The sequence below is a fragment of the Phyllostomus hastatus genome, unplaced genomic scaffold (assembly GCF_019186645.2).
Source record: "Phyllostomus hastatus isolate PE091 unplaced genomic scaffold, TTU_PhHast_1.1 phas_contig_1, whole genome shotgun sequence".
NCBI lineage: Eukaryota > Metazoa > Chordata > Mammalia > Chiroptera > Phyllostomidae > Phyllostomus > Phyllostomus hastatus.
Genome location: NW_025333498.1, coordinates 15,423,453 through 15,447,082, shown reverse-complemented (window position 1 = coordinate 15,447,082; position 23,630 = coordinate 15,423,453). Strand labels below are relative to the sequence as shown.

The window sequence follows — 23,630 nt, the reverse complement described above, 5'->3', positions numbered from 1 at the left end:
GTGCCCCATTTGGGTGGAACCTGGAGGTAGTAACGTTGTCTATATATACCCTGTAGAACCGAATTTGTGTGGTATCGACATAGTCACAGATTCGATTCTAGGGGAATATATGGTCGATGCAAAAACTTCATATTTCTCCAAAATAGCCTGAGTCGGAAAGAGAGGCCAGAAGCAGCCGGGGTGGGTCAGCTGCCTCTCCCTCTTTTGTTAGATTGGATTGCAGGAGGATCAACTGAGCCTGGTGGCACAGAGCACCTTTTCTTCGAGAAGCCCTTTACCTCTATACAGGGGTTCCTGTGTAAACCATAGCTGGTTGCACAAATTCAGGGCCAAAAGGCTAGGTTTTGGAGGACTGGGGAGTGAGGTCTGAGGCCAGGTAGCCCCAGCTTTGCCCTCAAGGAGCACAAGGTTGGGGGCTGCCCAGTGAGAGGCTCACTGGACATTGACTGCCAGTGTGGGAAGAAGGCAAGCTGGAGAGGAGTGCAGGGTCCTTTGGGATCCATTTGAGCGGGGTGGCGGTGCCCTCACTGTCTTCCTGGAGCGCCCCTTAGCTTCAGAGGCTGAGGCAGTGGGAGACCCTTGTCATACTCGCAAGGCCCGGCTTTGGCTAAAAACATCCCAGCTTGGGCACTCACAGAAAGCTTTGTGGTTACTCATTGCCTAAATTGATTCAGGCCAGTCAGATTGTGGTAACTTTTGGGTGACCCTGATGCAGACAAAGCCAGGACTCGGCCTTTGTATGGCAGAGTCCCCGTTCCCGCGGCTGGGTTGGCGCGAGCTGAGTTGGCGGGAGCCCTGCCTGCTGGGGTACTCTCCCCAACTCAGATGCTACCTCACCCACCTGCCTTTTGGTGCCCACACCCCGACACATATGGGGATTCACTCCCCCTTGAACTGCGCCAACTTTGGGGGGCTTTTTTCAGGCGGGGGGTGAGTGGAAAGGGCACTGGAGGTTAGCAAAGTCAGAGGCAGACAAAAGCTGGGATTACCTATGAGGGATGAGGGTACTGGGGATCAGAAGTACATTAACATCTGGTGAGGGCCCTCGTATGTGCCACAGCGAGTCTCTTGATTACACGTATGTTATTTAGTTAAATTTGTGAAAATTATGAGATGCTCACCAACCCGGTGATAAACTCGCCTCCTCGCTATTGGCTGGCTTGGTCACATGGCCGCCAACTTTATTCAGTTGACAGCAAGTAGGAGGGCCCTATGGAAGGAGAAAAAAAGACAACACGAGAAAAATTAGTATTTTCTACCTTCTGAAATTAATGGCCATGAGTTCGTATATGGTGAACTCCAAGTATGTGGACCCCAAGTTCCCTCCGTGTGAGGAATATTTGCAGGGCGGCTACCTAGGCGAGCAGGGAGCCGACTACTACGGGGGAGGCGCACAGGGTGCCGATTTCCAGCCCCCGGGGCTTTACCCACGGCCTGACTTCGGTGAGCAGACCTTCGGAGGCGGCCCGGGTCCGGGCTCATCGCTGCCCACCCGGGGTCACCCGCAAGAACCGGGAAGCCACTACGGCGCCCCGGGAGAGCCGTGCCCAGCGCCTCCTGCACCCCCACCCGCACCCCTGCCAGGCGCCCGGGCCTGCAGCCAGCCGGGCGGCCCCAAGCAGCCGCCCCCCGGGACGGCACTCAAGCAGCCGGCGGTGGTCTACCCCTGGATGAAGAAGGTGCACGTGAATTCTGGTAAGGCGTGGGCCGGCAACCTCTCAGTCCCCACGCCAACCCAGCGGCCTGGGCCCTGGGAGGGGGCTGCGAGTGGGTGGGGGCTTCAGTGGGCGCCTCAATTACTCCATAAATTTTTATAGCTGAGGGAGCAGGCTGGGACCCTGTGGCTGGCTGCTTGTCTGTGGGCAAAAAAGGGGGTGGAGATGAGGGTGGGGTGGGGGAGGACTCCATTTTCAGAACAGAGGGTACACCGTGGAGGAAAGGGGGCTTTCCAAAATGCTTGGAAATTCCGGAGCTTTCGGTGGGCCAGAGAGATGGGAGCACAGTTAGGGACCCCGGCCTGCTAGCTTGGGGAGTGTGTGGGTGTGACGGGGTGGGTAGTAGTGAGCGTGCGCTGGGAGAGAGGGGGGTAGGGAGAGCAGGCTTGGAGCACAGGGAGGGCCTGGGGCTTCGTGGAGCGCCAGGAAGTGAGCAGCGCTGGCCGGGGGCCTAACTAGTTGCCAGGCGCTGACCTGACCATGCTGTCTGTTTTGCCTCTCAGTGAACCCCAACTACACCGGCGGCGGGGAACCCAAGCGGTCCCGGACGGCCTACACTCGGCAGCAAGTCCTAGAACTGGAAAAGGAATTTCATTTTAACAGGTATCTGACGCGGCGCCGTCGGATTGAAATCGCTCACACCCTGTGTCTGTCCGAGCGCCAGATCAAGATCTGGTTCCAGAACCGGAGGATGAAGTGGAAAAAAGACCACAAGCTGCCCAACACCAAAGGCAGGTCCTCTTCGTCTTCATCCTGCTCCTCCTCAGCTACTACCCCCGGCCAGCATTTGCAGCCGCTGGCCAAGGACCACACGGACTTGACGACCTTATAGAAGTGGGGACCCTGGGCCCATCCCTCCCTGCGCTCCCGGCTGAGCCGAAGCTGCGGGGGCAGGCCGGGCCTGCTGTCACCTCGTTGGGCTCTAAGGTACTGTAGGGTGGGCCTGGGACTTGCAGGCCGCCCTCCGACTAGGTTAGCATCCTGCCCGAGGGCAGCCCCCTCCCTGGAGCGGGTGGGGCGGGTGGAAGGGGGGCGGGATTCTCTCTCTAAGTATATTATCATATGGCAGGAGCTACTGAGAACACAAAACCTTGGTGAGTCATTAAACTCATGAAAAATCTTATGCTGTTGGATCTTGAATTTGCAAGTGAAGGTTGAATGCTTTATCCCAGTGTGAATTTGAGCATCCTCCCCCACCCCACCCCTCCAGGGATCTTTGTGGTTTAATAATGTGGGGGAGTTGAGGCAGCAGGTTGGCCACCTCTGTGCTAAGTGGAAGCAGGAGAGCTGGGCCAGGATTTCTGAACTTTCTGGGTTGTCTATTTAATTTCCAGTGTGAAGAAAAAAAACATATATATATATATTTTGTTCCCACTGGCCCCATGCCCAAAGAAATGAGTCTAAGAAGGAAGTGGAAACGGGTTATTTTATGTTTAGATTATATTTGCTTAAATATTTATTTGCTGGGGAATGGGGTACAGGAATAACTGACATCTTAGTGCCAAAACCCTTAAGATGGTGAAAGGGGCTGAGTTTCAGGGAGCAGAATCAGAGACATGTGGACTTCTGGCTGTAACTGGTATTTTGAACCCCACCCCCTATTCCCCAGAAATGTGGCAAGGGTGGGGGGGTGGCCCTTAGCCCTACTAGAGGGAAGCAAAGGGTCCACTCTGAGCTGAGTTCTTGAAAATATGTTTCCACATGTGCTTTTTTCAGCACTGTGCTACAATGAGTTCTGAGTGATTAAAGGAAAGAGGAAAAAAAAAAGAAACAAATGGTCCAACATTTTTCTTCTGGGGAAAGAAAACAAAACCTCTATGTTCTGGGTCATTAGATAATGGCTGAATTTTCTGTTCCAACTGAATTCCAAATGCCCAAATAGCCCATATAGTAATATTTTCATAGGAATTGGTGTATGGCCTATATGGGACAGGGGCTATTGGGGGGGCAGAGAAGGTGGGAAGTAGAGAAAGTCTTACTTTAAAAAAAGAAAAAAAACCTAATTGAATCTAGAAGTCCACAAGAGTTGGTCTCAGGGGTTTTCCCCTGAGGTTTTTATTTTTAAAACAAATCTTAAAGAAGTTTTTCTCAACCCATTAGTTAGAAGCAGAAATTGTAAAAGTACAAAAGTTGTCAGGTCCTCTTCCTTGCTTTGAGAATAGTGGTTTAAAACAATCCTTCTCAGACAACAGGAGAGGTGTTCTTCAGTCATTTCTCTAATGCCTTGCCTGGTAAGGGTTCAAAGCTCATTTTTCTAAAATGCTGACCCTTAGGGATAAGGGAGAACGAGTCAAAGGTAATGACCAGAGTTCATATACCCAAATGGAACAAGTCTTCGAAAGTTTAAACCCCAAAGCCTGAGACTCCAAAAAGAAATCCTAGGTTGTAGCTATCGAAAAGTGATAAAAGTGGAGAGGGAGAAAGAGTGAGCTTGAGAGACTCAGAATTGGGGTTAGTTTTTCAATGATTCAGGATACTTTAGAAGGTCTCAGTGGTAATTTAAAAATAAATTTAAGTGTAGGCGAAAGAAAAGACTTTTCTCTGCAGTCATGTTCTTTGGTTCAGTGTCTCCTGAGAGCTGAGGGCAAGTATTCACTGGAGTCCCTAGGCTGAAATTCCACTTCTCTAAAGTATCCTCCAAGCCTTGGTCTTTTGTATTAGACCCCGGGGACAGCTCTTTGTTCCTCTTTGGGGTGAGCCTGGCTCTCAGACTTGCACATGGCAATACTTGAATATCAGCATGTCGGGATATTAAAGATGGATATTCCTGCATTATTCACATCATTGTTTCTATGACAAAAAGCACAGAGTTCATACATAGTCAAGATGTCTTTTTTCTGACGCCCTCACGTTGAGAGGCTGAAAAGGTATTTTACTGAAGTTCGGGGCTAAATTACAGAATCAGGTTCATCCAGAGGACAAATTTTCTATTCGATTAGCTGTATTTCAGCCGGGAGGACTGACCTCTAAACCCTTAACCTTTTGGACTCTAACTACCCTTCTCTTCTTTTTTTCCCTCGAACATGGAGAGTGGTCTTTGGATGTAGCATTTGAAAAGAGCCGCTATCCTCAGGCAAGTTGAAAAGTTGCTAAGATTCTTTCCTTAAACCCAAATCTGTGAATACATGTAACTTCTCCTTGGGAGGGGAGAGAAGTGTATATTTTCACAGCATCCAACTATATATACAGGGATGGGCAAAAGTGGGTTTACAGTTGTAATACAAATGAATAATACAATAATTAATAAACAGTAATACAAGAATAAACTCTATACTTCATGTACTCACAACTATAAACCTACTTTTGCCAACCCTGTATATTATAGAGATTATTATATAGATCTTCCCCCTTCCTAAAAATTCAGGTCACTTACCCTAGCTTTAGACCAAATGCCAAAATTACTTAACTGGCTTTACCCCTGTCCCAGCAGAAAGCCAAGTGGCATGTTTTGATGAAGAAAATCCAAGCTCATTCTCAAACATAGCCCCATTACTTAGGAAAGTAACTTAATCAGAGAAACAACTTCTTTGTTTATAAGTCCTCAGCTATCCTTCTCAGCTTCCAGGGATTGTCTTTTGAAATGTTAATGGAGCATGGATGGCCTGGAGGGCAGCTCAAGACCCTGGGGTCCCAACTGGACCCCACCGTCCATTTGGGCCTATAGGAATGGGGCAGAGAAGAAGCAGGGCCCCCCAACCACCTAGGGCAGGGAAGGAAATGAATTTCCATCTGGGAACGTGCTCTGCAGAAAGCTGGATGTAGAAAGGTTCAGTGCCCATTTGCTTGTATTTGTTTCTATTTTGTTCCCCCAAATATGAGCCAGAAGTGTTTGTTTTGGTGTTTTTTTTAAAGCTGTATTGGGGTCGTGACTAGGGGGAATGAAGTGTTTGCTGAGGACTTTGCCCCTCAGACCCCCATCTCACTCTGTCCACTGCAGGCTTTTGTTGGGAGAAGACATTGTCAGTCAGCCCATGGTGTCTGTTTCACACAAGGTACTTTTTAAATAGAATCGACCAATGTTCTGCTGCCACTGATTAAAGTATTATTTATACTAATTGTTGCCTGTAGTTTTGATGTAATTCATTGATCTATATTTGAAATAATAAAAGGTATAGCAAAATCTCCCTCCTGTTTGGTGCCTCCACAAAAGCATTTTTCATTAAGTCTTCTCAAAGCTAATGTTCAACATAAACTATTTTTTTTATTTTCTGCAATGTGCCTGGCATATGAAGTTTAAACTTTGGCTTAGCAATTCTATCAGTACATCCTCCCCATACATACATACTCACAATGCAACCACCACATACTTTGTGAGCATTGGGAAGCCTAGGATTGAATTCAGGCTGTTGGGTGGTGGGCATTATTTTTGAAAGGAAAAGGCCTCACAGGAGACTCCAGGCTGGCTTTCTGCATGGCTCCAGTCAGCCCCAGACCCCTGCAGCCTCTGTGACCGGTGGGTGAGAGACGGCCCCACCCCCAACTCTAGGACAGGGTGTACAAGCAGGGTTCTGGGCGAAGCTGGGACTGGCTGGTGGCTGCTCTGACCTGACCCCATGGCCTCCAATCTTGGGTTCCCTCTACTTTTCCTGTGCTGCTCAGCCACACTGGGGCCTCCAGCACCTGCCCCTCCTTCTCCCATCGCCCACTCCGCCCTCCAGACGACAATAAACACTCCCCACTATAAAAAGTGGCGTGCGCTATTTTTATCGCGAGGGCTTTTTCACGTTTTGGCTTCGCCTTGAAGAGGGGCCAAGACAGGAGTTCCTAAGTAGATGGGGTGGGAGGGCCTGGCTCGAGACAGGAAATGAGCAGAATGCGTAAAATCAGACATGTGTCCTTAATATATGGAAGCGCTCGCCTCAGACGCGTGGACATGTGTATTTATAAGTGCATAGACAGAAGTTTAAATATTCAGACAAATTTTATGATTGTCCTTTGCCTGTCTTCTGGCTAATGGCTCCTCCTGTGCCCACCAATACATCAATAGACTGTGTGCATTGAATCACCGGCTGGATGAGGACAGAGCGAGCGCGCAGCCCACCCCGCGGGAGTACAGTACAGTAAACCGGCCCCTGGGCAGGCGAGCCGCGCTGCCCGCCCGCCCGCGCGCCCGCCCGCGCGCCCGCCATGTTGGGGAGCCCTCCCCGCCCCCCTCGCCGGGCTGGCGGCCGGGGCTCGCCGGCAGCTGGGGGAGGGCCTTTCATAACCCGGAGAATTTTCAAAGTGCGAGGAAGATGATAAGAATAGATTTCTACAAGTCCCGACCACGTGATTGGTGAAATAATTAATTCAGCACGTCCCTTAAGAAACACGGAGTCGTCATTAATCTGCCACGCAAAGGGCTCTCTTCGACTTGGAAAGTGCAGGGATCCCAAGAATATCACCCGCCCAGGGGGGCCCCCCACACGGCGCGCGCGGGGGAGTGCAGCCGGCAGGTAAATATTTTGGCGACTTTTATTTCTTCAGATTTAAATCCTTAATGAATTTAGCTGTCAGGGCCGCTGACAAATAGTTCCTTTTGCTTCCTGATTTGGAACCACGCGCTGGCGAGAAGTTGTTAGTGGCTTGGATGGTGACCTTTGGTTCAGCAAAGCTTTGCGCTTATGAAAAATTACTGAGTGCGGCCGAGTGTGTGCGCGCGCGAGTGTGTGTGTGTGTGTGAGAGAGAGAGAGAGAGAGAGAGAGAGAGAGAAGAGAAAAAGGAAAAGGGGCGAGGGTGCGCACGGGCTGTTTGGAGACAACAGGAGTTGTAAAAACTGGCCCGCGGGGGGACGCGCCTGGCGCACGCGGGGCCGAGGTTGCCCGGTCGCCTGTGTCTACCGGGAACAATGGTCGCTGTCACGGCATCTGCCGCCTATTCTTAAACCGGTGAGAAAAGGCCCCAGCCCTCTTTTCAAGCGAGGGTCGTAAATTTTTCTTTGCGTCATAATAGGAGGCTATAAAATCGAGTTGAAATTTTACCCCAGGCAGGTTTTAACCAACAGATAATGATTTCCGAGTTGCTTCTCCCATTCCCCTCCCTCCCCACACAAGCTCTGCTGCTTCTGTCATCCCAGCAAGGAGATTTCCTTTTTTCCTCTTTATTTTTGTATTTTTTATTTTTTGCGTGGGGGGGGCGGTGATCTAAAATAAAGGTAGGTTAATGAAGTCCTTGCCTCCGGAGTGGGAGACCCTGGGGCTAGCAGAAACCTGGCCGAGAGGATAGGCAGGAGAGGCCAGAGGTAGATGCAAAGGCTGTATCTCTCGCTTGCTCCCTTTTCAGCCTTTTTTCTTCTGCATTGTAAGGAGACTCTAGGTTCCAGACCCACTCTGCTCCCATCCCGCCCCAGCGCACCCCCAGCGTGCGGAGACAGGGGCTAGGGGCTTTGGGCTGCGGGCATTCTCCTCTAGCTCACAACTCCAGCCAGTATGCCGGGAAGGACAGCCTCTTTATTCACCCCCTTCCCTCTCTTGGCTTTGAGGATGATTTCTGCCAGCGGAGGCTAGCTGCTCTCGGTGGTTGTTTGGGGATTGTGTGTCTTTTGATTTCTTTTTTTTTTTTTGGTGTGTGTATATTTCTTCATCAGACAGAGACAAAGTTTCCTCCGTTATGAATTATACATTCAAACAATAACACATTAATTCAATTATTCAAAGATGACAAATGTTTATGTGCTTTGCAAGTGACTCTAGTGCAGATTCCGGGCGCTTTCTCCGAGTTACTCGCCTTTTTCTCAATGAGAATTGGCTCGCCTCCCACCCCCAACCCCACCCACTCCAGCCGAACTTCACATTTCCTGGTAGGCCGGGAGAGGAACCCACATAAACAACAACAACAACAACAACAGCAACAAAAATAACCCGCCTCTCTAGCCCTGCTGGCAGCCTGGCAGCCAACAGCCTCCCAAGGCCCGGGCTTGGCGGGCACCGGCCCGGGCTATTTTATCAGTGTGACAATTGCCCGGGTTGGTGTGATAAATCATCGTAAGTAATTCCTGAAAGGGTGCGAGGCTGTTGGGGGCCGGGCGAGGACTGTAAATCTTTCCGGTTTATTGCTCTATGAACATATGCTCCGATTGAAGAAGGCTTAGATCCTTTCCTGGAGACAAATTCCCGCAAAGGGGCCCCCCTCTTTGGCTGGAGATTAACACTTGCTGCGGGCCGGCTGCTGCCCCTGGTGGGAGGCTAGGAGGCGGGGTCCTCCTGGCGGGGGTGGAATGGGGCACCCACGGTCCAGCTCCGTGAGGCTTCCCGAGTGGGCCTCCAGCCCAGCCCAGCCAGGTGAACAAAAGAAGGGGCCGGCTGACAGGTCTGGGGGCTGGAGCTTCGACCTGCCCTCTGGGACTTTCCCAGCCTCTGGAATGGGGATGCGGAGAACCTTACCCGGTTTCCCCAGGCTCTTTGCGGCTGCAGAGCGCATTCGCCCTTCAGAGACCTTGCGAGCAGCAACGGGGCATCTGCTCCGTTCCCACTGCCGCTGAGAATCAGAGCTGGCCATGAAAGGGAGACTTCGGGAAAGGGGTGGAGACCCTCCGTGGTGTGGGATTCCGGGGTGCAGGCAGGGCGGGGTGAGGCGAGGAGTCTCGCTGGAAGGCCAGAAGCAGGCTCCCGCCTGTCTGCCGCAGCTTAACTCTCTCGACTACATGCAGAATTGTAACCGTGAATTTCACCGACCTCTCAAAGAGTGCTGCTAACCTGTCTTGATTTAATATTTCTAAAACATAAGTTCCCTCCTACCCCAGATAAATCTGGCTCGCGCCTTCTTAAAGGTGCCGCAGGAAGCGGGAAGGCACGGCCGGCTGTGCAGTCCTGCAGTCGCAGCCCGTGAGATCAGCGGGCACTGCCCAGATCCGGAGGCTCACAGGTCATGGCAAACGGCAGCTCAGCACCTCGGTCACTCCAGGCCTCGCAGGACTCAGGGTGAAGTGAGAAAGGTGCAGAGGGGAACAGCTCCGGAACCGCTCCGGGTCCTGGCAGGCTGCATATGCGCCCCTGTTCTGGCTCTCAGAGCGGTGTCTTGTCTGCAGCGTGTGCCGCGGAGCCAAGGCCTCAAGCAGTGGTAATGTGGTAGTTGTGGTGAGATAACGGGCCACGTCTGTGCCCTGGAGGCTCCAACCCTAGGGCTGGAGCCTGAACTGTGCCGCTACATAATTGCCTCGCCCAGAGGAGGGGAAAAGTGTTCGGTAGCCTAGGCGGCACCTTGCCCCGGTGCCTGAGGAAGCGGGGAACTTGGGTGCAGACGGGGAGCCAAGGGAACCCTGAGCATCTGATGCTCTACAGCCGCCTGCGGAGAAGCCTTTACGACAGGCGGCCTCTAAAATTTCCATCCCGGGACTAGTCTCGAGGAAGGCCAGACCAGGGTCAGGGGTCATAGGAGGAGAGACTCCCAGCGCCCCCATTCACTGCCAGCAGCCGGACTGGGACTACGTCTGTCCAGAGCAGCGAGATGGGGGCTTTCCTTCATCCTCATACCCGCCAATGTCTGCCCCTGGGAAGGGGCCCAGATCCCACGCCTCCTGCCCATCCTCCCAGCCCCCAGGCCTGGCCGTGCTCCGGGGGCTGGATGGTGTAAAAGTTTCAGTCTCAATCAGTACAATCTTCCCCCGGGGTCACGTGAACAAATATGCTGGCATTTGAAGGCAGCGTCTGTGTTTCCCGACTATGAGGGGGTTTCCGGGGCTCTCTCCAAATCCAGAAAGGACCACATTCCGAAAGCAAAACAAACCCCCGAGCTCTGGGGGGCCTGGGAGGGCTGGGCAGGAACCCAGGAGTGGGTGGGGGCACGGGTAGCCACCGCTCTGGGCCTGTGAGCGGACAGGCGGGCGGGTGGACCGTCGGGCGCGCGGAGCAGGCGAAGCCAGCCTGGGGACTACGAACTCGTTCCTCCTGCGTTTATTGGTAGTTGAACCTCAGCCTGGTTCCGTTCTACCGGGAATTCTGTGTGCTCGGGTATATGGCCGCGTCAGCGAGCACGCAAGACCAGGGTTGGGACAGTGTTGTCTGCAGACAAAGGGGGAAGGCTAGCTCTGCCCCCCACTGGCGCCCACTCTGAGGCCGAGGACACCGGGTTTATGATAAATTGGGATCCAGGTAAGCAATTGCATGACAAAATGGAAATCTTTGGGCAGGGGGCTGCTTGCTGCCCTGAGTGGGATACTAAATATGATTTATTTTGTGTAATCTGTGATCTTGATTATTGCCAATTGTTGAGGCAGCCTGCGCAGACCTAGATACACTTCTACATATACATCGAGGACGGTGATTAATCGTAACCCGGCTCGCTTTGTGGGAATGCTCCCCGCCTACCCAAAGGTTAGGAGGACACACTACCTTGCCAGACTTGAAGGGTGGCCGGTGGCATGGTGTGGGGGAGAGGAAGGTGGCAGTTTGAGGAGTCGGTCAGTGAGGGGGTTGGGGGTCGAAGGAAGTATTTGGGGGGTAAATGTGCAGTTATGAGATTGGGCTGAAAATGAATAAAAAGAAACTTTTTTTTTACACTGTCACGCCAAAGTAAGATGGAGCATCATATTAATTCAGTGTCTTGGGCTGCCCGGCTGGGCGCAGGCAGGTTGATTTATATGTATTTAAAATAAACTCTGTGGCCAGCCAGCTCCCTGCATTGTTCTGGGAGCTAGCTCCACATACATAGGCCTTTATCTCTTGTTCTTGGCTTAATTTTTTTCTTGGAAGGTTAAAGTACCACTCAAGATTCTCTCCCCAAATTCAAGAGAACCCCCAAACTACCCAGAAGAGTTTAGGAATCTCCTCCACACTCCCCCTCACTAATCTAGGGTTTTGACTGCAAGAGTGGCAGAGAAAAGGTTTCGGGCTTCTGAGTCCTTCTCCCCAAAGAGCCAGGAAGAAAGCTAAATTATATTTTGACTCCAGCATCCCATCCATCCTTTTGTTTACTATGTCCTGTGGCTGCTGGCTTGGGGAGGACAGGATAATCCATCCCGGGTCTTTCCGGAGACCACAGCCTGAGAGAGGAGCAACCTGGGTCCCAATAAAGGGCTCCGTGCTCAAGGGAATGCCACAGGGTTAAGTCAGACTGGGCCTTTATGGGGAAGGAACCCACAAAGCAAGGAGCACTCCCTTAGCCTAAGCTGGGACTGGGCACTAGCGAGAGAGGGACTGACTTCCAGGGGAGTTGCCATCAAAGCAGAGCAGTAAAGTTGTTTTGTCAATCGCCTGTGGTTGGCTTCATCAGAACTTAAAGTCACTGGACATTTTTCTTCGCTTGCTGCCTTGGAGCTGCGCGCCTGCCAACTTAGTCAGCTGAATCCAATTACTACGAGCAGCATTTCATTTGGCCCCATGGAGCACTCACTTATAACTTCCCGAAAATTTCAATAATCCGCACCTTATCCTAAAGGCTCCCTATCCTAAAGACTTTTCCTGGGTAATGGTAGGGGGTGAGGTATCAGCGGGCCTGCCCAGGACCAGCTCCTCTTTGACAGCCCTTCTAGGGGTTTTGCTCTCCCAGTTTCTGGCTGTGGAAAGGTATTTGAGCTGGTGGACCAGAGCCAGCTGTGTTAAGTCTTCGATTCTGGACAAGCAAGAGGCTGAAGTCCACCGGGGCTGGATGGTGGGTGCACTGGAGAGGGAGCCCCGGAGAAGGTGGTGGGAGCTTTGGGTGGCCCATCTTTGTCCACCTTGGGGTCCTCTTTTCTTTCCCCAAGCCTCTTGCGCCCAGAGCGTGTAGAACACCCCAATACCCAGTCACAAACTTACCCTGTTCCTCCGCGTCTGGGAAAATGAAATCTATCTACCTGCATCCGGGGATCGTGGCCCTGGGTAGGTTCCCAATTTAGCCCTTCTTCTGAGGGGGAGTTCCTACTTTTAAGGAACACTTTTTCCCCAAAATAAATAAATAAAAAAATCAAGCGGCAAAAGTTGACATCCATCCATGTGAATGTATCATATAAATCGGCTTTGGAATTTGCTGGTCTGGTCGTTGGGTCCAGCTACATCGCGCCTCATCGAGAAGCCCTTGGGGCCTGCCTAGCAGAGTGGACCCCCTGGATCCCGGCCCGCTGGGAAGCTGAAGTCCAGGCGTGATGTTAGGATTTCTACCCGGCCGGGATCTCTCCGAGGCGCTTCCTTTGGGTGTTCATTAAGGGTGAGTTATTGCCGAGTGAGCCAAAGGTCACTTCAAAGGCTTATGGCTGCTCGCTCTGGTCTTTAAAAGGGCCCGGAACGCTTTGTGTGGGGCTTTCCCAGCTCAGTTTAGTGTTTGCAAACTACTGAGTCGACAAATTGCACAGGACAGATGCAAGTGGGGGGATTGTGTCTCTACTTTAACCTGACAGGGCAGGTACCCACTGAGCTCCGGCAATAGTGGGCAGCTCCATCTGTTTTGGGGTAAAGGTAAGAGGGAAGTTTGTTTTTTAGGCAGTTTGCAGCCTGATCCCTAAGCAGTTGTGTGGGCAACCCAGGTCAGGAATGTGGCCGGTTCTTACTGGAATACAATAAACTCAGGGAAATCATCAATGTATAATGTACAAACCGAGAAATAGCACCCAGTTCCCACTTTACTTGGGCTGCCTGGGCAACCATTGATTGGGGCTCACCCAGGCCCATCTACATAATTCCCAACCTTTTCTGGTGCTATACTGTAGCCTCCCTCCCACTTCAGTTCTGCGCAGTCCCTTCTTCTGCTATTAGAAGGGTGGGCTTGACCTGGAGGATTTAAAGCTTGGTTGGAGCAGGAGGAGAGGAACTAGTTTTTCTGTGCCTCTGACACACTCGGCCTACCCCCTGGCTAAGGGTGTGATCCTTCCCTCAGGTCCAAGTCCCCTTCTTCCCACCGGTCAAGGATTTTGGTGTTAAAGGATTCTTGTTCCCCAGGAGCCACGGGTCTCTTTTTGCCTGAGAGAAGGCACCCTGAATGGCCGCAGTCACATTCTACAATATTCACATTGATTATGACACCCTTAAAGAGGGTAAAGCCTCTCCACATGTGTTTGTAAGTACCGGCTGCCACTTAGAGTTTTCCGTTTTGTTCCAGATCCGCCTGAACAGAGTATCAAAAGGAACCCGAAGAGCCTACAAAAAGAGTTAGAGACAAAATTTGAAAAAATACATATACACGCTCATACACACATTTGTGGTGAGTGACATGATTTTAAAAAAGTAATTTCCACTACATGTTCATCTGTGCTGCACCTCAAGGTGGTATGAATCCATCTCAGGATTCATACATCAAGACATAAAACAAAGGGCAGCTTTGAAGTGGATCACCTCAGTGTGAACAGCCGCGGTTACATAATAACCGATCATCGGCCTTCAAATTTATGGCGCTTTAATGGGGTGAGCCCAGTGCCTTAAATGTAGGGTGTATTCCGTGCTGAGTTATCTGGGCTAAATAAGAGTGATTTAGAAGGCCCATCCAGGGCTCCCCATAGGGCAAAAGAGGCTCGGGCTGAGAGAGCAGGAGAACTTGGGCAGAAAGCTGTGAGATAAATATATCCCCTTTCCGAGCACACCCTAAAAGGAGTTACAAAATCCCGAAGTAGAAGTAGCAAAGCCGACAGGAGGGAAGAACCCTTGCATGGTTCCAGTGAGTTAATGGGGTTACCCAGCGAGAGTCGCGCCTGCCAGAAGAGATCTGGGGGCTTCCAAGGTCCTGGTTTAGGCAAAACAGGGAGAGGAGCCGAGGGCATCTAGAACGAACCTTAGAAAACTGTGAGACTGACAGAAGCGACCAGCACACCACCGCCTCCCTCTTCTCTTTCAACTTGCACGACCGACTCTGCCTATCCGTGATTTACGACCAGTGAGTGCGGGCCACAGCCCGGAGACGGCCGCGAGTTCCATCCCCAAGCCCCTCGCCCTTCCTGCGGCCGCGGCGGGTAGCCCAGCGCCCGGCCAGCCTCCGTGTGACCCGGCCAGCCTCCGTGTGACCCGTGGGCGAGCCTTCCGGCGTCCCCGTCCCCGACCCAGGCAGCGGGTGGCAGCAGCAGGTCTTCGGGCCCCGGCGAGGCTGCGCGCATCCCTTCCCGCGTCTGGCCGTGCGGCAGGGCTGCTCCGAGAAGCGCACCGGCCACTTTATATAGTCGCCCAGCTCCGGGGGCGCAGGCCGGGAAAAGTGCCGAATAGGGCATTCTTTTGCGGCGCTTCCTCCTACGTTCAGTCCGTTTTCCACTTCTGAAAAGTGCCGGGCCTGGGGAAGTGTTTTTCTTTTCATTCCTTACTGAAGCGTTTACTGCCGCCGCGCTCGCAGTCATAAATTTTGTTACAAACCACAATGACAGGTGCATTGATATGCACCGTGAGAGCTCCAGCTGCTTAATAACCCCGTCCCCTGGCCGCTGTGAGCGCCTTTTATTTATTCGGTATCATATTAGGTATTGATCCCGGGCAGAATTAAGTGCAGTGAGCAAGTATCTGGATTTGGCTGTTTTGGAGGCACGGTGGGTGCGGCAGGCCCACGCGGCCCGGGGAGCCAGTGGGCGGTGGCCGCTTAGAGGCCTCTTTCCTTCCGTCAGCTTCTCGGGAGCTTGAGAAGGGATGATCTCGACCCCCTTTTGGCGCCCCTTCCCAAAGAGGGGGCTGGGGTGGCTGCCACGCCGGTTCCCTGGTCTGGGGGTGGGGGGAGAGGGGAGGAAAGGAGGAGTGAGAGAACGGGGTTGCGGAGGACTTGGAAGACTGCCCCTCCCCCTACAGGGGCTTGTCTTCACCCCAAGGCATTTGGGTCCCAGAGCCCAAATGAGCAGAGGTACCAAAGGGTGAGAAAAGAAAGCCTTAAAGAAAGGGTGGGGGGTGGTCGAAAAGATGAGCCACTGAACAGTTGACCATTGTCCAAGTGATTTATGACCCATTCCTGCTTTTTAGGTTCAGGCAGAGTTCACAAGGAGTAGTGATTTCTGGAAAGAAATAACCCTGTTTTGTTTTTTTTTTTAAACCAGTTTTGTGACAATATTCTCAGGTTCTGTTTTAGGAGAGGTGGCTTCTTTAGGGCACTATATATTTTGGGGTTTGGGGGAGACAGCAAAGTCCTTCCCATTTAGGAGGGGGCTGCTGCCATGGCTGCAAGGGAAGTGGACATTGGGGTGGTGAACCACCATTGTGTGTGCCTTGAAATCCCTGAATTCAGTGAAAACAGAGAACAGACTCCGTGGTTACCCATGAGGCTGCCCACTATTTGCACTTTTGACATCTGTACACAGTGTGTTTTCTAGGAATATGCCATAGGAACAAATACACATGTGAAGTCATCTGTTTCAAAGACCTGGTCGGTTCCTAAAGAACCTTTTTAAATATGACTGGTCCACCTACCAAGATAACTTGGTCAACCTGGGAGGCAAGAGGGGGATGTTTTCCTTCCACAGTTCTAAGTGGAATGACAGAAACAGCAGCAAATTCTCTTGGTCACAGTGTCAAATGTGGCCATTTTGACATCCAGGGAGCCCAAAGTTTAAGACTGGAAGCAGGATCCCAGAATAGTACAGAAACTTAAGCAAACTCAGAGTACCTGGTGCCTTTGCCAGGGGACATATGAATATTAGTTGTATGATGAGGAGGTAGCTGTCCATTTGATAATCAGTAACTCTAAGAATCAGGGAATATAGAGAATGAATTTAAAGAAAGATTAAGATCAGCTTTGTTGAGTAGATGCCCCAATTACATACCTTTAATAACAACTATAGAAACAATTCCTAAAATATAACATCCAGGTATTCTATTATCCTATTGAGAAGGGCATCCTATCAAGATAAATGGAATATTCACTTTTATATTTTAGAACAAAAATGGGCAATAATAGTACCAAAGGCTAGTATGAGTAATTTTTAATTTATTTTAAAATTATTTTTAAAATCCTCACCCAAGGATATGTTTTTATTGATTTTAGTGAGAGAGGAAGGAAGATGGAGAGAAACATTTATTAGTTGCCTCCCACACATGACCCGACTGGGGATCAAACCCACAACCTAGGTATGTGTTCTGACCAGGAATTGAACCCACGACATTTCCTTGTGTGGGCAACAATGCTCCAATTGACTGGGCCACCTGGCCAGGGCTGATTAATTTTTTAAAATCCAGTTAGGCTTTTTGGTGAAGTCAAGGGGAAATGAGTGACTGGGAAGTGATGTTGGTACTAGTGGTCAAATCCATTAGGCCACATAAGTTGTCTAGATAATGTGGCCCACCTTGATGACCATGATGTAAGACAGGGAGTTGTGGGGAAGAAAAGTTGCCTGAAAGAAGAGATCAAGAATTAAGGCCAGGGAGCTGACCAGTGAGTTTTCTTTATCAAGTAGACAAAAGTAGTTGAATGGTATTAGTTATACTTTAACTCCTTAGGATCCTTTCAGGAAAATGGGGAGGGTGGGTGAGAAGGGAAATCTCTGTCAACAGTCAGAGGACACAAAAGGGGTAGTAGAATTTTTCTTAGGTGTTTTTTCCCTCTTTCTAATTCTAATTCTGGGTCCATTCATTATGCCAAAAGAGGCTCTCTCACTGGTTGTGAGTTAGACGGTGGTGGTAGAATGAATGATGCAGAGCAGAGGTAAATAATATCTGCACAATAGATACAGAATAAAAAGTGATAGTTATAAAGCATTCTCCACTTATCCATGCTCCCTGAATTTCAAATTCTAAATCTCTTCACCCATTTTCAGTGGTATCCATTTAAAAGCTAGGAGTCTAGATGAAAGAGAGGAAACATTTTCTAGCCTCAAAATAAGTCTGGCGAAGTCTTTAAGTCCTCTTCTTGGTTTTTATCTCCTAGTGGATTTCTCACAGTGCTGACCTACAGAGTTAACTGGGCTGATTCTCACCCTGTCACCAGAAAGTGGACTATCTGGGTCTTCATGAAGGATGCTGAGATTCTGAAACCAGGTGGGGGAGATACTTTTTTTGAGAGCGCTGGCTATTCTGAGTGGGTTATGTGGCTTTCTTTTGCCCATCAAAACCCTGAGATGGCCCCATGGTTGATTGATTGATTGATTCATTCATTCATTCAATAAGCATTTATTGCACGTACTACATCTGGGGCTCTGGGCTAGATGTTAGGAATATATTAATAAATAGGACACAATCCCTGCCTGCAAGGAGCTCAAAGTCAAGTGGGAGAATCAGCCATTAAAGTATATAAGACCGTAAGTGCTTTTCCATGCAGTTTCAAATGCTAAATTGACATTCTTGGAGAAAGAAAATTATATCTGGAAAAAACGAAAAGTCCCTTTCTTTGGATGTAGCTAGAGAAGAAAATGTCTTTTCTTATGCTTATGAGGAATACCTTCTGACTTTTCCAAGGGTCGGATTTCATAAAATTCCAGATTCCCCACTATGAAGTGGGTTGAGAAGCAGAGAGCCTAAGCTAGTCCCTCTATATTGATTGGTCTTGCCAATGACAGTCCTGCTGGGGCCTCTCACTTTTCTTCTCTGCAGGTCTACTGGAGCCTGGGGCTGCCCCAGCTCTCTCAGGATTTGGCAGACATTGGAGGTGGCAGTGAAGGAGACAGTGGTGGTCAATGTTATTTGAGCAGGGTCAGCAGGCCCTGGAGCTTCCTGAGTGCACGATGCAGAAGGCTGCTTACTATGAAAACCCAGGACTTTTTGGAGGCTATGGCTACAGCAAAGCCACTGACACTTATGGCTACAGTGCCCCTCACCAGCCTTATCCACCCCCTGCTGCTGCCAACTCCCTGGACACTGATTACCCAGGTTCTGCCTGCTCTATCCAGAGCTCTGCACCTCTGCGAGCACCATCCCACAAAGGGGCTGAACTCAATGGCAGCTGCATGAGGCCTGGCACTGGCAACAGCCAAGGTGGGGGTGGTGGCAGTCAGCCTCCTGGTCTGAACTCAGAGCAGCAGCCACCACAGCCCCCTCCTCCACCACCAACCCTGCCCCCATCCTCACCCACCAATCCCGGAGGTGGAGTGCCTGCCAAGAAGGCCAAGGGTGGTCCCAATGCTTCTGGCTCTTCAGCCACCATCAGCAAGCAGATCTTCCCCTGGATGAAAGAGTCCCGGCAGAACTCCAAGCAGAAGAACAGCTGTGCCACTGCAGGTAGCTCTCAGAGGGAGCTTAGCCCTGGACTAAATCCCCACCACACTGACCCCAAGAAGCCAGCTTACTTAGGAACCAAGAAACTCAGGCTGGAAGTACAACCTTGGAGGCCATATGTCTAAACTCCTACTGATACAGAAATGTCCCTTCTTTTTAGTGTTCCTTACTGGGGGTCATACCCTTACAGTGACAGGGAACTCACTTCCATTCCAGGCTGTTGGTGTCATAGCTGGGCAAGTCTCATAGTTATTAATAGACAGCTCTTCCTTATACTGACCTAATAACTGCTTTCCTGGGCTGCTGGCCATAACTCAGCTCCTTTTTTCATCCAATAGCTCTTCAAAACTTGAAGACAGGTGTGAGCCCAGGTGGCTATGCACTCCACATCACATGAATTCCCAGTATCTTAAGTTAATAAGAACTAAAGTCTATGAAGTGCTATGTTAAGAACCCTCCTAAGTGCTTTACTTCCAGCCCAATTCTCCGGATCCCAGCAAATCCATAATAGGGAGGGGCATATCCTCCCTAGGAGAGGAGCATAGGCTCTGAAACAGGGGCAGCCTTCTGTTTCTCTCCCTGGAAAGGGAGACCCTAGAGTTGAGAAGATCTTCTGTAGCTCCGGTCAGTGTATGTGGCAGAGGGACAGGGACAGGAGCTCTGAGGCCTGCTGCCTCTCTCTCTTCTCAGCCTGCTCAGTTCCTGAAATTTTCTGGCCTTGTGTTCTCTGATGTGGTTTATCTTCAGGTAGATGAACTTGCTTGCAGGTTCAGGGCCACTCTGCAGCCTGGGATGTAGCTAGCTTGTTATCAGGTCTCTAGTTTGCCTGCTGCTCTCTGGGGCTGCTGCTCCTAGAGGGAAGGTATCTTCCAGCCTGTAAGCTCCTTCTCCTGCCCCTCCTTCCCAGCTGCAGGCACAGGCCCTCCCTCCCAGGAGAAATCCATTTGTCTTCCCAGTGAGGGAGTGGACAAGCTGCTGAGAGGTGGCAGGGGTGGTGGAAACCAGTGTTGAGACTGCTGGTACTAGCACTGCAATACTCAAATGCTCCCAGCCTAGCCTTGTATCCTCCAAAACTCTGGGGCAGTAATTTTATGGTTTATCATCTCCCTGCATTTGGATACAAAGCTTTTGGGTGCAGCTGGGCTGGAGTGAGGTGCTAAGATCTCCATCCTCAGTCCAGGCTTCCTGGGTACATTGCCTAGGAGCCAGCCCCTGAGCAAGGCAGGCTGGGACTGTTCCCTCACTCCCCTCCCCCAGCAGAGGCTAGGAGGAGTGTTCAAAGAAGTCTGGCCCCTCTTTGATAGAGCAGAGGCCTTACCAGCTGCTACTAGTCTCCCATTAAACTCCTCCACGGTCTTTGGGAGGGGAGGGGTTGGACCGAGGGGATCAACCTCAGGCGGCAGATGGGGGTTTCAGGTGCGACTGATTAGTAGGCTTGGGGCTGGTGAGTTTCTTCTTAGAATCTCACCTTCCAAACAGCTCCTCCCCGACTCCAGCCAGGATTAAAGTGGGGGGAGGAGAGGGAAGAGGAGGGAACAAGGGAAGCACCCCTTCCACCCCTGGGTGTCTCCACCTCTCCTTCTCAGCGCCCCTCTCTCTCCCTCCTCTCCAGGAGAGAGCTGCGAGGACAAGAGCCCGCCGGGCCCGGCGTCCAAGCGGGTGCGCACCGCGTACACGAGTGCACAGCTGGTGGAGTTGGAAAAGGAATTCCACTTCAACCGCTACTTGTGCCGGCCACGCCGCGTGGAGATGGCCAACCTGCTGAACCTCACCGAGCGCCAGATCAAGATCTGGTTCCAGAACCGGCGCATGAAGTACAAGAAGGACCAGAAGGCCAAGGGCATCCTGCACTCTCCAGCCGGTCAGTCGCCGGAGCGCAGCCCGCCGCTCGGCGGCTCTGCAGGCCACGTGGCCTACTCCGGTCAGCTGCCGCCCGTGCCGGGCCTAGCCTACGATGCGCCCTCGCCTCCCGCGTTCGCCAAATCTCAGCCCAACATGTACGGCCTGACCGCCTACACGGCGCCGCTCAGCAGCTGCCTGCCACAGCAGAAGCGTTACGCGGCACCCGAGTTCGAGCCCCACCCCATGGCGAGCAACGGCGGCGGCTTCGCCAGCGCCAACCTGCAGGGCAGCCCGGTGTACGTGGGTGGTAACTTCGTCGACTCCATGGCGCCCGCGTCCGGGCCGGTCTTCAACCTGGGCCACCTCTCGCACCCGTCTTCGGCCAGCGTGGACTACAGTTGCGCCGCGCAGATTCCCGGCAACCACCACCATGGACCGTGCGACCCTCATCCCACTTACACAGATCTCTCGGCCCACCACTCGTCTCAGGGACGCCTGCCCGAGGCCCCCAAACTGACGCATCTGTAGCAGCCGCCAACGGCCCGAAGTAGTGGCCCAATTACCTCTTTTGCTTTGGTGGCGGGGGTGGCGGGCGGGGCCCGCAGGGCAGCGGGTGACTCCTCCCTCACCCTAGCAAGGGTCGCAGCCTCCCTGGTTTCGGGCCAACCGCGGCCGAGGCACGGGAGACTGGGCCTCCCCTCCTGGCGCGTCTTCCTTTGGGTGACTTGCCATAAATCAGCCGCAAGGATTGTCCTCTGTAAGCCCGACAGTGCCATGTACAGCGGACCGAGGGACTCTAATCTGGTAATGGTGTCCCGAAGGTAAGTCTGAGAGCCATCGGCAGCGAGCTCTGCAGAGGGACCGGAGCCCGGAGAGCTCCGGGCCTGGCCTGTGTCTAGCCTAGTTGCGGACACCTTAATTTATATGCTCCTTCCCGTCCCGTAAGGATTGCATCGGACTCAACAATCTGTATTTATTATTTGAAGCGAGTCATTTCGTTTCTCTGATTATTTATCCTCGTCTTAATGTATTTATGTGTATATTTGTAGAATTCTCCAGCCAGCTTCGGAACGCGCTCCCAGGCCCTGGGGTCCACATTTCACCTCTTTAGTCCCCTTGGTCTGAATTAGCTAAGAGAGTAGTTTTTGAACAGTTGTAACCGTGGCTGGTGTTTGTAGTTGATGTAAAGGATCAAGACCGCAAAATGTCCTTCATGGGTAGACATACCCGTTACTCATTTCTCAACAGCCACAGCCCTCCAACTCGACACAGTTTATTGATTTCAAATTGTCTGGTACTATTTGAACAAATATTTAGAATAAAAAAATTCTCAGTCGGAAGAGTATCTGTGTTAATCACACACACCTGCAAATAGATCACGGCCTTTATCTTTCCTACAATCCCTGTGGAAGGCCCCCAAATAGGCTGACCCACTGAAATAATTTTTTTCATGCATTTTGAATCTAGTACATACATTGGTTCTAGGGATACTTGATTACATCCCAGCTATTGACATTAAGGGGAAAAAATCTGAGGATGCAAACCTAGAAATGTTGGAGGGAATGATTTGGGTAGGGCTTTGTACTGAGCCTGCTTTGCTGTTTCTACCCCCGCCCCCTTTCTAGATACAAATCCACATTTTTACATTGCGTTCACACTGGGGAGGCCCGAGCTCACTTTTCTGTGTTAAGTAATAAAAATCTTTAAAAAACTGACAATCAAAAAAAAATTGAGACAGAAGCAAAGTTGTAAGAATTGAACTATGAAAAAGCTAAGGTGCAAAAAAATAAAAAAAGAAAGAAAAGAAAATGATCCTTTGGAGACACGTACCTAAGCCTTTCTGTAGGAAACGCTATCATGACTTTTTCCTTTATAGTGGTTGGTGGTTCATTTCGAAAGAAAACAAACATTCCCCATGATAAAAAGTAATAAAAGTTTCATTAATGGAACATAAGTATAAACACCTTGTTTACTCCTGTTCTTTGTACTAAATGGGTAAGAAATGTCTCCAAGGATTTATAACCATTTTGTAAATAATAGTGTGGCTTTAGCTAGGGGTGGACAATTTCCACCCGCTTCTCTGGGAGGAGGCACTTGGAAAATGCCTTCAGATAAGGTTCAATTCTTTGTATTTCAGCAAAGTCGGCCCACACATCTCTATTTGGTTTGACAAATAATGCAACTCCTACTACATCCCTGGTGACACGAGGTGAAATTCCTATTGTGTGGAAATAATTTAACTTCTAATCTTCTGGTGGAACAACAATCGTTTCTCTTTGGATGTTTGTGTTTCGCTAAATAATGATGGCTCAAATAATTTAGTTTCCTTGTTCCTTTGTGCTGTTTTTAAAATGGCATGTTAGGTTGGGGGTGGGAGGGGGTTATCCTTTTGCTAAATTTCACATTTTCTGAGCAGGTTTAAAGTATGTTGTAGAAGTGTATCAGAATAAATGACTTCAACTGAAGGGATAGTGCACCCACTTTCAAGGCTTAAAATTGTTTTCTATGAAATTTGCGTCCAAAGGCAGTATTTCTAATTACCTTGTAAGAAATTATTTTTTAAACTATTAGGGAAATCAAAGAAGAGCTTTCTGCCTTGCAGGGATAACAACCACCTTTCTTAACTGGCTAAATATTAAATAGATGAATTGTTAGGCTGTTTAGATTCAGCCCGTTTTTCCCTCATCTCCTCTTTCTGCCATAAGTAATAATAAAAATACATAATGCATCATGGCTCCAGGCGTTTTCCAGAGCGGTCTGTTACCGCAGGAGTATCTGCTGAGTCTGCGGGTGTCTGCAAGGCCCCAAGTGTCATCTGTGGCTTAAGGTTTCATGGATTAGACTTTAAACGGTGTCTAGCCCGGCTGACATTAGCTTCCTCTCACACTCAGGCTCCAACGAAGCGCGGGGTTAGGGGCTCCCTCTCTAGGCAGCCACTGCTGCCCCAAGGCACCTTCTCGAGGGGGTTGGGGGGAGTTCTCTTGGGACAAATCAGTGTCTGGCTCTCATTTCTTGGGGGAATGGTTTCCTCAGGTTTCTGAGAAAGGCTCAGATGGGCTACACTGAGCCGCTCCTGGC

The 23,630-nt window shown here is 50.7% G+C and overlaps 2 protein-coding genes across 4 annotated transcripts; both read left to right on the top strand.

Moving 5' to 3' along the window:
* The first annotated feature begins 124 nt into the window (after positions 1-124).
* HOXD4 (homeobox D4) lies at positions 125-5,771 on the top strand. The gene is made up of 2 exons (XM_045830703.1): positions 125-1,695; positions 2,219-5,771. Exons 1-2 carry the CDS (start codon positions 1,272-1,274, stop codon positions 2,545-2,547), a joined length of 753 nt encoding a protein of 250 aa, XP_045686659.1. The 5' UTR covers positions 125-1,271; the 3' UTR covers positions 2,548-5,771.
* HOXD3 (homeobox D3) lies at positions 2,600-22,952 on the top strand. Of its 3 annotated transcripts, none has more exons than XM_045830683.1 (4): positions 2,600-2,642; positions 17,428-17,537; positions 18,090-18,713; positions 20,323-22,952. In XM_045830683.1, the coding sequence occupies exons 3-4, from the start codon at positions 18,173-18,175 to the stop codon at positions 21,078-21,080; spliced, it is 1,299 nt and encodes a 432-aa protein (XP_045686639.1). In that variant the 5' UTR covers positions 2,600-2,642; positions 17,428-17,537; positions 18,090-18,172; the 3' UTR covers positions 21,081-22,952. The 3 variants fall into 3 exon arrangements, with proteins under 3 accessions (XP_045686639.1, XP_045686644.1, XP_045686636.1); XM_045830688.1 differs by lacking the exon at positions 2,600-2,642 and adding an exon at positions 12,740-12,816; XM_045830680.1 differs by lacking the exon at positions 2,600-2,642 and adding an exon at positions 16,570-16,631.
* The last annotated feature ends 678 nt before the right edge of the window (positions 22,953-23,630 follow it).

Bases quoted from the DNA above. Each gene is read 5' to 3' on its own strand.
- HOXD3 (XM_045830683.1), top strand. From the start codon at position 18,173: ATGTTATTTGAGCAGGGTCAGCAGGCCCTGGAGCTTCCTGAGTGCACG. The intron at 18,714-20,322 runs GTAGCTCTCAGA...CCTCCTCTCCAG, and splicing joins GAACAGCTGTGCCACTGCAG to GAGAGAGCTGCGAGGACAAG.
- HOXD4 (XM_045830703.1), top strand. From the start codon at position 1,272: ATGGCCATGAGTTCGTATATGGTGAACTCCAAGTATGTGGACCCCAAG. The intron at 1,696-2,218 runs GTAAGGCGTGGG...TTTGCCTCTCAG, and splicing joins GAAGGTGCACGTGAATTCTG to TGAACCCCAACTACACCGGC.